The sequence below is a fragment of the Nilaparvata lugens genome, chromosome 2, assembly GCF_014356525.2.
Source record: "Nilaparvata lugens isolate BPH chromosome 2, ASM1435652v1, whole genome shotgun sequence".
Lineage (NCBI taxonomy): Eukaryota > Metazoa > Arthropoda > Insecta > Hemiptera > Delphacidae > Nilaparvata > Nilaparvata lugens.
In genome coordinates, this window is record NC_052505.1 from 45,363,676 (window position 1) to 45,377,514 (window position 13,839).

General features: G+C 37.2%; 2 protein-coding genes across 2 annotated transcripts in view; one reads left to right on the forward strand and one right to left on the reverse strand.

Moving 5' to 3' along the window:
- Positions 1-4,526, forward strand: part of LOC111044906 (ubiquitin-like modifier-activating enzyme 5) — a 39,111-nt gene extending 34,585 nt beyond the window's left edge. The window contains exon 7 of the mRNA XM_022330168.2: positions 3,810-4,526. Within this exon, the coding sequence (XP_022185860.2) occupies positions 3,810-4,000 (191 nt within the window). The 3' untranslated portion in view covers positions 4,001-4,526. The remainder of the gene's footprint in view (positions 1-3,809) is intronic.
- The window catches only part of LOC111044905, a 336,821-nt gene that overhangs the window by 99,882 nt on the left and 223,100 nt on the right, over positions 1-13,839 (reverse strand). The window lies entirely within an intron of this gene.

Genomic DNA, 13,839 nt, shown 5'->3' on the forward strand with positions numbered 1-13,839 from the left:
CTGGCTCAGGTCTGGTGTCAGAGTTTTCAGGTCGCAGCTGATCAATTTCAGGGCCTCTGACATGACCTAACGACTGCTTTTAGTTGATGCAACGCAATAAGCAACCAACGAATCAATACATGCATTCAGAAACATTATAATTATGTTAAGTCAATGACAGCTAGCCGTCGTTCTAGGAGGAATGTCTATTTGTTGACTTATTATGGAATGTAGATTTTTTATTCTTTAGCGAGGTTCTACAGTACATAACATTTATTATAACAGTACTAATCTATTGAACATAAGCGTTTATCAATGTAGAGTCTTCTACCAATAGTAATAGCAGTATATCGAGTGAGCTGTGAGGACTGCAGCTACGTCATCACTGAAGAAAAGTAGTGGGGCGAGCTTTCAGTCCGACCCACCTCCTTTCTCTATTCGCCTTGGGTTATGGGGTGCATGGGTCATTGCTCAAGTGGTTAAACAGCTATCTGAAGGACGGAACCCTGATTGTCAGATATGAGGGTCATATTTCATCTCCTTTCCCGGCTTCCTCTGGAGTCCCTCAGGAATCCCATCTGGACCACCTCCTCTTCAACTTGATTATGAATGACATTAAATGCATTTGACATTAAAACTCATCCAAGTTTCTAATGTATGTAGATGATGTCAAGTTATTTGACAGGTTATTGCAAGGCTTAGGACATGAATCTCTGCAGCATTCTCTTAACAAACTTGATCGGTGGTGTCTTGATAATGGTATTGCTCTGAATGTAACCCAAGTGTGTTGTAATGTCTTTCAAGCGTGGACCAAACATACCTGATTCAGTACTCCTTGCGAGATATTCTTTTAATATAAAGAGTGTGCAGTTTTAGGGACCTTGGAGTGACTTTGACTCAGTCTCTTAGTCACATAAGTGTGATCACTGCAAAGGCTAGATCTCGTGAGGATACTGGGCTGCAAGATGGGTTTCAAGTTTCAACCACTTTGAAGTTCCCGTGGAAAAAATTGATGGACATTTCCATCTCCTACCGTTGGTTCTGAGGAGACACAATAACCTGGTCTTTCTTTTCAAGATTGTCAATCGATATTTGTACTGCCCTGAACTTCTTGCAAGCATTGACATCTGTGTTCCAAGAAGGACGTGCTCGAGGTCTATTTTCCGCAGACGATTTCACACAACGGCCTATGCCTACAATAGTGGGCTATCTAGAGTACTTCGCTCTGGTTTTGAGGCTGTTGCAGCTGAAGTTGATTTCTTTTGGGTGTCCCTGGGCTCTTTCAGGAGAATTTATGAAGAGAGCTATGCATGTGTGATTTTAGTGTTCCCTTTCTTGTTTATGCCCCCATTTTTACTTTCATGCGTGTTTTTTTTTTACTTAAAAAAGTTATATCTAATGTTAACTGTGTTTATTATGTATTTCTGTTTACATTATCCACATAGATGATATTGTATATTATATATATTTTTGCTTGTATCTGTTATTCTATGTTGTTTCTCTGTAAAATTGCTGTTGTACAGTTGGAAGTTAAATATAGTATATTTCGCACCTAGAGCAGAAAATGAGATTTTTCCGGCTCGAAATCGGTTTTCAAAAGATTGAGAGCCAGAATAGTTATTTGTATATCTAGAGTGAAAAGTGCTGTTTTTTCTCCCTGAGGGAAAAGTTTGAAGCCCGAGGCGAAGCCGAGGGCAACAATTTTCCTGAGGGAGAAAACACATTTTTCACTCGTGATATACACAACATTTTTCCTCCACCTACATTTTTATAAAAACTGCATATAAAATAATTTTTAAAAACGTATGTGACCAAACAATGTGTTACAACATAATCTTAAAAGTAAACAGAAACAGCTGGCTTGCAATCACAGTTCTCCTCCGACAGCACTATCTGTCGGCTAAAGTTGTAACAACAATGACAGCCAAAACTACAGCTATGATGAAGTTCCCGTTTCAAATTTGATTAGTTATAAGTAATATTCGTTGGCTGATATTTTGAATAACATGGAATAAAAGAAAAAAATATATACATTTTTTTTAGTATAGTGATATGAAGTTTGTAATAATAATTTCAGCATACAAACATAAATTTTATATATCGATCAAATGTTTGGTTGAGGTATTGAATTTAGTTGGTTTAATGGACTACTCTATATGCTTCCTCATCTGAGCTTAGACCTTCTGACCTATTCCAAATGTACGTTTTTAAAATAGAGATGCTTCCCATGTTATTTAAATGGAGTCACTTTTACTCCCTAGGGAGTTTTTCTGTTTTTTAGTACCGAGAGCGAAAAAGTGACACTTTAGTATCATGTTTCAGGGAGTAAAGTAAGTACTTTTGACAGTAGGTGGAGGAAAAAACATTTTTGCCCATGGTGCGAACGATATTTTTCGCCACACTACAGGTATTGCTGACAAAATAAATAAAGAATACTTGTTATCGTACCTATCTCTTGATTTTAGTGGTCAGGATTTCAGATTCTTTTAAAATTTCACTTGGAATATCACGAGCGTCGTCATCTTCAGCATTTTTGAAAATTTGGAATGCGCTAATCAACAATAAATAATTAGATAAAAATGGTTGCGAAGCGAATGCTGAATTAGTTTGATTCGAAACTCGAACTGAAATCATGGCGGCTTTGATGAAGAAAGTGGACACTCGCCCGATCTAGCGAATGGCTTATTAACTACGGACTTCCATGTTAGCGGCTAGAAAGAGTACGTTTTCCGGTCTAGGCCGGAAAGAAACCCTTTTCTGACGTCAGACGAGAGTCGTCTGCAAACAAGGTCTTTCAGATCTACTTAAGGACTGGAAAACAGCTGCTTTCTGTGCAGTGTGGCGAAAAATGAATTCCTAAACAGGCCTGGCAACGATGCATCTACAATTAGTCCAGTCAATATAGACATAAAAAATGGGGTGTGCTTGGAATTTATATTGTAGTTCTGATTTTTTAATATATTATTTGGATACATGAGAGAAGTCCAGATGCAATTTCTTCATGTAAAATTTCCTTGTGCTAGATATAGAGTGGCCCAAAAATCTCTAATCTTGTGCTCTACAATCTGTGATCAGGTAGAACGCTCTATCTCATATAGATTTCCAGGTACACCTGATAACAATGCTCCTTGTATTGTGAAAAACATCTAATTTTTAGCTTCAACCATCATCACCAACTACATTGTCCTCACATCGATATTTCGCACAATGACATAAGCTCATGAGATTATGTTCTATGAGAATCACCCGTTAGAAGCACTTCATTTCAGTGGAGAGGCGCACATAAGGACTCCTCAACTATAAAAATTTCAAACTCTTATAATTTTTGACACAATGCTCAGATTTCATCGTACTACACTCCATTCTTCTCGGCTCGTCAAGGCGGTCCAAAATAATGCATCATAAGTCAAATTCGGTCAAAAATGAAAAATTTATTGTTTAGTGTACTCAAGCCCATATTCCAATACACAAAAAATAGCCAATTTTTATAAATTGTCAGCTAGAGGTCAGCTCGTGTTGGCCCATCAATAGTTGGGTAAAAAATGTAAAATATAAGATGGCGCCATCTTGGGCCATTTTGGCAGCTGCTTGGACTTTGGTGATGAATAGTGTATTGGATAACGGGACGCTAATTCAAACGGTGCTTTGTGCTGTCAGTTTACTCTAATCAATTCATATTATCAATTTCAAATATGTTGACAAATAATATAGAAAACAATATTACATACAAACAAAAACAATATTGCTCGTAATATTACTGTTAATACTATAATCCCTTGATGTATTTTTTCATGACTAAAAATGACTTATGTACTACTTATTATTTGCAGGCATCTGTGTAGTGGATGAGGAAAGTGGAGACGCGGCCGAAGGCCAAGTGGTTGGTGAGGGAGTGAGGACTGCCTACTCGATGCCAGCTGGTGAGGGGGCGGGGGCGGGGGAGGAGGTGAGCGGCGATGCCACTGTTCAAGACACAGACGACAGTGTTGAGCAACTCATGAACGCACTCAAACAACTTTAATCACACCATCCCCATCCATAAATATGTGTCATTTTCCATCTTACTGAACGGCATGCTGCTTCATCCATTCCCAATACACATTCATTGGGTCAATTGAATAGAAACTAGTGACTATAGTGAGGTCCACGTTATAATGACAGTGGATAAAGATAGAAGAATAGCGATGCCAATTCTCTGCATTAATTAATCATATTTCTTCACTCTCAAAAACATAATTGGCACCGTTGTGGACCTAGAAAACGATAGTACCACCGGCTTTGTCGAATGATAGACAAGTATAGCAAAACCAAAGTTGATCAAATACTGTCATTATAACGTGGACCTTACTATAGCAACTATTCATTGGTTCCATTGGTTCTAGCTATACTATACAGCTATGATTATACAGCTGACTCTAATCCGATTTGCTGATCCTAATTCCATTTGCTTGGAAATTACTTAGAACTAGCTTTTATTCAATTGACCTATTGTATCAGCCATTTTTCATGTTACTGAATGGGATGCCTGCCATTCTTAACCATTCAATCACACGTTTCATCTGGATTATTGTTAAACTGCACCCAGTCTGATTATTGCATTGGAAAATAAAAGTCTAGGAGGGGTACCGCTGTTAGTTTCACACTTATTAACGACTACGTTACGTTCTGTGTAGTATTGAAGGTGATATGCATATGTACAATTTTCATCTTGCAGTCGTATCTATTCCGAATACACGTATTAACTGTGTAATTTACTGTATTGCTTGATTCTTGCACCTTATTCATCCGAATTAAGAATTGGAAGTAAGGAAGGAACTTGTGCTACTTATTGCACACATATTAACGACTACAGTATACATTTTTTGTAGCCGTCAAGGTGATATTGTGGTCGTTATACATGTTGAATTCTTTGTAATGCATTAATGTGATATTTTCGTAGTTATCCATGTTGGATAAAATACTCAAATTTGTCACTACTACTAATTTATTAATAAAATTGGTATTGTGTTATATTTTTGTGTAATATGACTTCTTTGAGTATTTTATTCAACTAAAGCATACTTAAGACAATCCGTTGTACTAGATCGCCAATGTTTTAATGAGTCTTTTACAGAAATGTCGTAAATAAGATTGTATTGTAATCACCTAAATATCGTGAAGCGACAAAGGAGACCAAGGTTCAGTTACAAAAAGCTCGAAGCAAGTGAACAAATGCAGTGCCTATTCTAATTCTATCATCGTTATTACTACTTCCATTGTAATTCTGCTTCACACTCTATTGTAGACTAATGAATGCTGCATTATCTAAATTTGGGAGAGGAATATTACAAGGTATCCTCCTTTGTTTTACTTTCCCTGTGATTTTTGTAAAAATAAAATGAATAAATGGATGTTAGAGTTGGTGCATATGCGTCTTAGGAGAGTAATCTCATATATTAAAAGCTCCTACAAGTTGCTCTTGGCTAATTGAAATCATCAACTGATCGGCCTTAATCATTCGATATAACTTCCGAGCTTCATTCATCATACATACATTCTTCATCGTTCAATATTATTCATAATTCTGTCGTCTTCTCTTATATTGCTTTTTTGTACAATTCTACGAATCATTTTTTGATTCACGAGTGTCTAAATACAATATATTTAATAATATAATACGTGTATTATATTAAATATCCCTATATTATAGGGATTATCAAGGACATGTTTTACTGATACATTTATATGTATATTCGTGTAGAAGCATACTGTACTATTTTTACATATAAATGTATTGTTTTTTCTTATTCAATTTGAAGAGTATTATTCCATTACTATCAATGTAATATTTGAAGCTAATTGCATCTATGTTCGGGTTATATTAGAATATTTCTAACTTGACAACTAAGTTGTGAAGAAATTATTTTTGTTATATATTGCTAATAAAAAAATACTTGTCGCAATGTTGTCACTTTTCCGTTTCTACCGCCTTCCATAGAACATAGCTGTGATTCAGAGTATCCTTTTATATATGATACAAGATTAATTGTTGGTTCTACAGTATTATTACAGTTGGTTCTAGTATTATAATTACAGTTACATCTCAAATATATTTTATTCGCCAAAAAATATAATTAGCTTATAATATAATAAATGAAAGAACTGGCTTATACACGTACGGGATAGGAAATTCAAGAATGACGCATCATCACGGCTGAACTACTGGACTGATTAACTTGAAATTTTCACATAGATTCTTAAATTTACTGAGGATGGTTACATGCCTATTTAACATTTTTCAAAATTTCAGTAGGCCAAGTTTTCAGTTTGTCAATTTTTAATTTAACCTTTGCGGAGCACGGATTACCTAACCTGATTAATTTAATAGTATAGTTTTGTGATAATATATTTTTACAGTAATTGAGATGAATAGCCCAGTCAAATAGTCATTATAATGCGGCACGACCAAACAAAAATTAAGGTAATTGATTTTATTGTTTTAATCGGCCCATTTGGGTATTATTAAGAGTAATGTATGGTTTCCCACCAAAATTTCTAAAGGCATAACTTTTGGCAGCCTGAAAACCAAGAGATTTTGTTACTTTTTTCAGTTTTTCACGATATCTTCAAAACCAATTGTTCAATCAATATTTTAGTTCTATTCTTTTTTGAAGAGCATTAAATTCTCTACAATTTTCATCTACTAAATGTTTTTCTATCTCTAATAGGAAGCGAGTTGAAAATTGTCAATTTTTTCAACTTTGCAAAAAATCGCTAAATACATGTTTTTTCCTTTTCACTCCTTATTATTAGGATACCCTATTCCACCCTCTAGGTTACCTAATAATTGCGAAGTATTGCTACAACGCGAACTAGCTACAGTCGGGTATGGGTCGGGGTCAGTAGCGGTACTGACAGGTGGAGTTACCGGACCTACACTTCTCCCTCTATCCTGATTCTTTACCCTCTGCTTCTTTCGCGAGATTTTTACTTTCAGGGGAAGAGTGTTTGCCCGTGCCGTTACTGGCCGATTCGGCCCTCGGCCTTTGGAATTCAGGATGGGTGTGAGGGAGGATTGAGGTAACCCTAACCAAGGTTACGGATCCGGATATCAGATCCATACAAATAATTATATTTGTAAAGGTAGTACGCAATCTGAACCAACTGCAAATTGACGGCGAGCAAAGCTGTACCTGCAAGCTCGGGATAAAGGTTGTAGGTGGAGGAATTCGGGGTGGAGTCCAACAAGGAATGATATGGAATTTTGTTAAGGTTTTCGCAATTTGTGACTGCGAGCTGTCGGTGTGCAGACTGAACCTGCGCACCCGGTATTAGATTAATATGATTGGAAAGGCGTAAGCGGTATAAGGTACAGGATATAGTATACCGTGTTTGAGGTATAGAGAATATTTTATCGGGCCTGGGGAATGGAGATTTGTTAATAGAATTGTTCCTCTCTGTAACTAATGGGGGTTTGTTCAATAACTCGCAATCTGCGAATCGCGGTATAGTTCTCAGCAAGCTGAACCTGCTAGCCAAACACAGTATATCTATTTCAATTTCATGGTAATTAAAGTTAGAGGATAAGGTTTCGGGTGTTGGATTTCTGAATCGCGAGCCTGCAGCTGCAAAAGGATTTTCAGCAATTCTGAAATTGCTAAACAGGATTTCCGCGCTACGGACGTTCTCAAGCTGTACCTGAGAGCAGGAAGCGTCGCAGTCTGTGACTTCTATAAGGACGTTCTCAAGCTGTACCTGAGAGCAGGAAGCGTCGCAGTCTGTGACTTCGACAAGGACGTTCTCAAGCTGTACCTGAGAGCAGGAAGCATTGCAGTCTGTGACTTCGACAAGGACGTTCTCAAGCTGTACCTGAGAGCTAGAAGGATTTCAGTATAGGAAAAGTTAAGAGAAAGGATGCCGCAGTCTAGAAACTTCAGCAAGGAAGTTCTCAACCTGTACCTGAGAGCTAGAAGGATTTTAGAATGGGGAAAGTTGAGAGAAAGAAAGAGAAAGGATGCCGCAGTCTAGAAACTTCGGCGAGGAAGCCCTCAAGCTGTACTTGAGAGCTAGAAGGATTTTAGAATAGGGAAAGTTTAAGAGAAAGAAAGAGAAAGGACGTCGCAGTCTACCAACTTTGACAAGGACGAACTCAAGCTGCACCTGAGTTCTCTAGGAAATGATTGGAATTCACCTACTAGAAATTACAGCCAGTCTGAATCTGCTAAATAAGTTGAAATACAGGACCACTCAATGATATGAAAACTAAATAAGGAAAATTCATCCTTCAAAATTGAGATTACCTTATTACAAAAGAGGAAACGCACGCAAGTGACCAGTCCTAACATACAGTTACCTGAATCACTGCAGAACCAAATACGGAGAATAGCGAACAGATTCCCATTTCCCGTATTCAACTTAAAAATGTCGTGAAGCGAAAAAGTCGAGACTTATAAATGAAGTACTCAAAAATAATCGGCAACAATCCGCGAACGATGCGGAACTCACCGTGATCGAACCGAATAGGGCCTAGTTAAATTTCCCACTCAACTATTTGTAGCACAAACTTGAGATCCCTTACAGGTTTCAAAACCAAGTGAAATAAGTAAACTCTTCATTTGTAGAGCTTTAATCAAATAAAATTGAACATGACTTTCTACTAGTAACGGATCAACAACATTTGATATTTATGAATGAATCAATGACAACGAAAACATATGGTTTATCATATCATTCTACCCGGCTAGATTTTCGTGTTATCTTAGGGGCAAGATGACGGAGCGACACAGTGGACTCTTGTCCATAAGGGCGACGAATGTGAGCATACTCTGGGTTTGTCTCAATCAATTCAACTTCTTCTACTGATGAATCTTGCTTTGAATTTCGGTTCATTTTCTTCAGCCAAACTGGTCCTGGGCTCATTAGCCAAGATGGTAGTGACTGTCCATTTGTTGAGGATCTCATGTGTAGGAACATTCGTTCATGAGGGGTGCAATTTGTTGTAGTACACAAAAGAGATCGAATAGAGTGAAGTGCATCAGGCAACACTTTCTCCCATCGATTTGAATCAAGTCCTCGTGATCTTAGAGCTAGTGTTATTGCTTTCCATATAATTCCATTATATCGCTCTACTTGACCATTCCCTCTCGGATTGTAAGGCGTTGATCTACTAGTTGCTATCCCTTTTGAGCCAAGAAAGCTCTTCAACTCAGTTGACATGAAGGATGTTCCTCTGTCTGTGTGAATATAGCTTGGAAGGCCAAACATTGATATTAATGAGACCAGGCAATTTATGACTGTTCTCGCAGTCATGTCTGGACAAGGAAATACAAAAGGGCTCTTGAGTACTCATCAACCATCACCAGTAGGTATTTATTTCTTGTTTTTGATTGTACGGGTCCTTTGAAGTCCATATTAATTCGTTCAAAAGGTTTTGTTGCCTTTATGAGATTTCCTTTTGTCTTCATATACTGTGGTTTTATTTCAGAGCAAATTGCACAATTGGAGCAAATTTTCCTTACATCATCTACAGTATAGGGGAGATTTTTCATTCTGAGCCAGTGGTAGAAACGAGTTACACCAGGGTGACAAAGTTCATCATGGTATTTTGCCAAAGCTGAGTTCAATGTTGAACAACCAGCTGTAATACATATACGAGAGAGTGCATCAGCTGGTGCATTTTCTTTTCCAGGTCTGTAGACTATGTTGAATTTGTATTTAGATAATTCTAGGCGCCACCTTTGTATCTTTTCATTTTTTATTTTTCTATTGTGTTGAGTGCCAAACATGAATGTGACTGATTTTTGGTCAGTGATCAAAGTGAATTGTTTTCGTAGTAAATAGTGTCTCCATTTTCTTATAGACTCCACAATGGCATAGGCTTCTTTCTCAACAGCTGAATGCCTGGTTTCACTTTGGGACAAAGTTCGTGAGAAAAAGGCTACTGGTCGAGAATTTTGTGTTAATGTTGCACCAATTGCAAAATCTGATGCATCTGTCTCAATTATGAATGGTACATTTTCATTGGGTGGCAATCGGGAGTCAAGTCATTGAAAAGGGAACATGGTTTTATCATGGCCTCCACCAAGAGGCAATCTTTCAAGGGTGGTGTGGTTGTAGAATTATTATCTATTACAAGAGGCTGTTTATTACCATTGAATGCTAAACTTATTGTAGAGTGATTCATCAAAAAATCGTGACCAAGTATCACATTGCAACAGCATTCTTTTAATACCAAGAGTTTAATATTGTTGTATTCATTTCCTTTGTACACAATATTGCTATAAACACATGCTTTTGTAGCGGTGTTATGTTGAACAGATGCAAATCTTATAAAACAAGAATCTGATGCAGTTTTAAATTTATTTGTTTTTGCAAATTTTTCATCAATAAAACTTGCAACACTTCCGGTATCAATAAGAGCTGGTGTATTTATTCCATTCACCGAAACAATAATTGTAGCTTTAGAAAGATTACTGGCTATACCAGCTGCAGTAATAGTTGACTTAGTTAGTTTTTCTTTGAGCGTTTTACTTTTACACACATGGGAAAAGTGTCCAATTCGGGAACATTTATGACAAGTCTTTCCTATTGCAGGACATTCTTAAAAATTTGAGTGTTTTTTATATCCGCAACGTTGGCATTGAATGGATTTCTCTACAATTGCCTGTCGATTTTGGGTTACAGCATTAACATCTGAGAAAGATTCACTCAAGCTTGTTTTTATTTTCTTCAACAGAGTTTGTATAACAAGTACTTTTAAAGGAGTCGGCATATGTTTTTGCGGATTCAAGAACACGTGCTTGGGAAACGGTTTCTTGTAGACTCAAATCTCCTTGTTGAAAAAGTTTCTCTTTAATTTCAATAGAACATAACCCTGAAACAAGAGCATCTCTAATATGCTCGTTTTTGTTTTCTTCGGCTGACACTCTAGTGAAGTTACATGATAAGCTTAATCTTTTTAGTTCAGAATAGTAGTGATCAATGGACTCACCTATTTGTTGTTTTGCATTAGCAAGGCAGTATCGTGCATAAATTTCGTTCTTTGGTTTAACGAACATATCTTCCAACATGGATATAGTTTCTTCATATGAAGTATAGCTTTCCACAATTTCGTATAAAGCAGGTGATAAGAAGTTTACCAATATTTTCATTTTGTCTTTGGTTGTCGTTCCTTCTAAGAAATTTTCGAACGTCTTTTTCCAATGTTTCCACTCTCTCTCTGCCGTAGGCGAATCTGGGTCGATAGATAATTCCTTTGGCTTGAGAAACTTGTCAATATGTGATTCCATCTTATCTTCTTCGTAGTTACGGTTTTCAATCGTTTTTGTCTTTTTCTTTGTCGGCATTTTATTTGATTAAATTGAAATAAGTAAACTCTTCATTTGTAGAGCTTTAACCAAATAAAATTGAACATGACTTTCTACTAGTAACGGATCAACAACATTTGATATTTATGAATGAATCAATGACAACGAAAACATATAATTTATCATATCACCAAGGATAACTCGTTCACCCCCAGTGATACAAATTTAGGAAAAATAGCCGACAAGAAAGAAAATCCCCAAGGAAGTTCTATCTTCGAGTTGTCCGGGACTCGTCCTACAATATTCTATATTAACACACAAAAATAGAATAATTCCCCTAGAAATATCTAGTACCGGGAACGTCGTAAGGAGAGAAGATTCGCGACCCATTCACACGCTCAACCACCGAACAACTGACTCTCTCCCAGGTCTCAGTACCCGGTCGCTGAAAATTAGGAGGCCGGAGGAAAAGCGATTGCCGACCAATAGGAGTCTCAAGAAAGGATCATGCCACTGGTCATGTGACAGGGTTTGACTCAGCTGCTCCTGATGTTAAGGGTGCAACTAATGATGACAATGCTACTAATTACTATAATAAATTAGGCCGGTAAACAATCTTTCTATTCCAGAAATTTCATGAAGAATGATACCGACCTGACTTGGTAGCCGCTTATAGTTTTGATGATATGGGTGCTGCTGCTGCAATACTAGATACGAGAACACTCAGAGTAGTAAACAAGATCTGGAAATTTCTGGTTATGATGAATCTGTTGCTGATGATTTATAGGGGTTGACGGCGATGGTGATGATGTACATACACAACTACAATCCAACAAAATATATCTGGAAGTCGACCCTATTCTTATTCTAAAATAGAATAAATTCACTAAATTTTATACTGGACGACGGTTCTCCATCCTTCACAAAAATTCACTTTGTGGCATTATAAAGTGGTATGTGGTATTTTTTGATTGTAATTAGAGTATTACTGAGTTGTCAATACAATCAAAAATGATAGAGTTGGAAAAAAAAAGATATATTTTAGGGTGGTGATTTAATTTATGAGACTCATGATTTGGCGCTAACTTCTTTTGGGTGAATTCAGACCAATTGCTAAAAACGGCCATTGTTGGAAATAAAAAGTGCACGTTATACAGTGTTATAGTGTGAAAATTATAAAGTATTCACTAGAGTGGATTTCATAAAAATAGTCCAGTTGAGGATGAAACAGCAGAGTGCCTCCTCAACACCCCCCACTACCACCCAAAACACCAAACGACGTTAACAATTTATCAGGTTTAAATATTAAATATGAATGTACTTTTATTTATAATAAGCTGATTTGGCAAAGTTGCATCAACTCTCACTGGACTATAAACTCACTCTTAGGTAAATAATCCCTACTCTAGTGGTTATTCCAGTTTTGAGGAAGTCCGTGGACGTTTGGATGGGCCAGGTTGTTTGTTGTTTATCTCCTGGTGTTCTGGTGCTTTGCCTCATTGTCATCATCATTTTCAGGGTTGCCAGAGTCCGGGGACAGGTCATCTTCATTCTCAAGGTTTGACACCACCATATTTTCGCAGTTTACCACATCACAATTTTTGCAGATGGGTGAACATTTCAGTCCTGCTTTGATGCATGTATATGCCTTACTGCATCCAGTCTTACATTGGCAGGACACAATGTGATGAAGAGACTCTGATGCAGGCTGCTGTGACATTAGTGTAGGCTGAAGAACACTGCCACCACTCACAGATCACCAACATGATTTAACTTGCTGTCAAGATTGGATTTGGTGATAGCAGTGGCAGAAATGATGACGTACAGCATCCTCAGTTGGTGGAGGTCTTGGGAGGCTATGTTTACTCCCAGAAGCAGACTTGGCAGAGAGCTGGTTGAGGGTTAAGTCTTGCACCACTGTACAGAATCTTTAGAAAAGTTTCTCCTGCATCAACCACCTCCTGTTGGGTTCCATTAGGTTTGTTGAAAATGCTTACTGTGTCCTCCAGTTGTGGGTGGGTTTTGAGTGTAGAGCATAACTTCAATTTTCCTCGGCTGAAAAAGGCAGATGTTGAGTCACAATCACTTATGGTGTAAATGAAGAGTATGTGGCTGTGGTTGTACTTGTAGGATTGAGGTGAAATAGCATAAAAATGATTATTGTAGATTTAGCAAGCATTTCATCACCATTTCATAATATTCTAGAAGTTTATATAACTTTCTGTGTAATTTATAGTGAAATAACTTATTTCACTTATTTTTGAATCCAGGATCCAAGCAAAAATATCAAGTTATCTATTTGAATGAATCAATCTAATCTGATAATTAACCACACACATCATCCCTCTTCTGCCATCTTCCTCTGGGAACCTCAAATAACAACTGACTTGGCTCATTTTTCATGCATTAAGAGCCAGTAAGATTGTCACTGACCTTATGAGCAACATGATAACACCATTACCACGATAAATTAATACCACGGACGACTTGAAAAGAAGTAAAAATGAAACGTGAATTTAGCAATTTCTCTCAAAGTAGGAAAAATTATCAATTTTCGACGAGATATAACTCATTT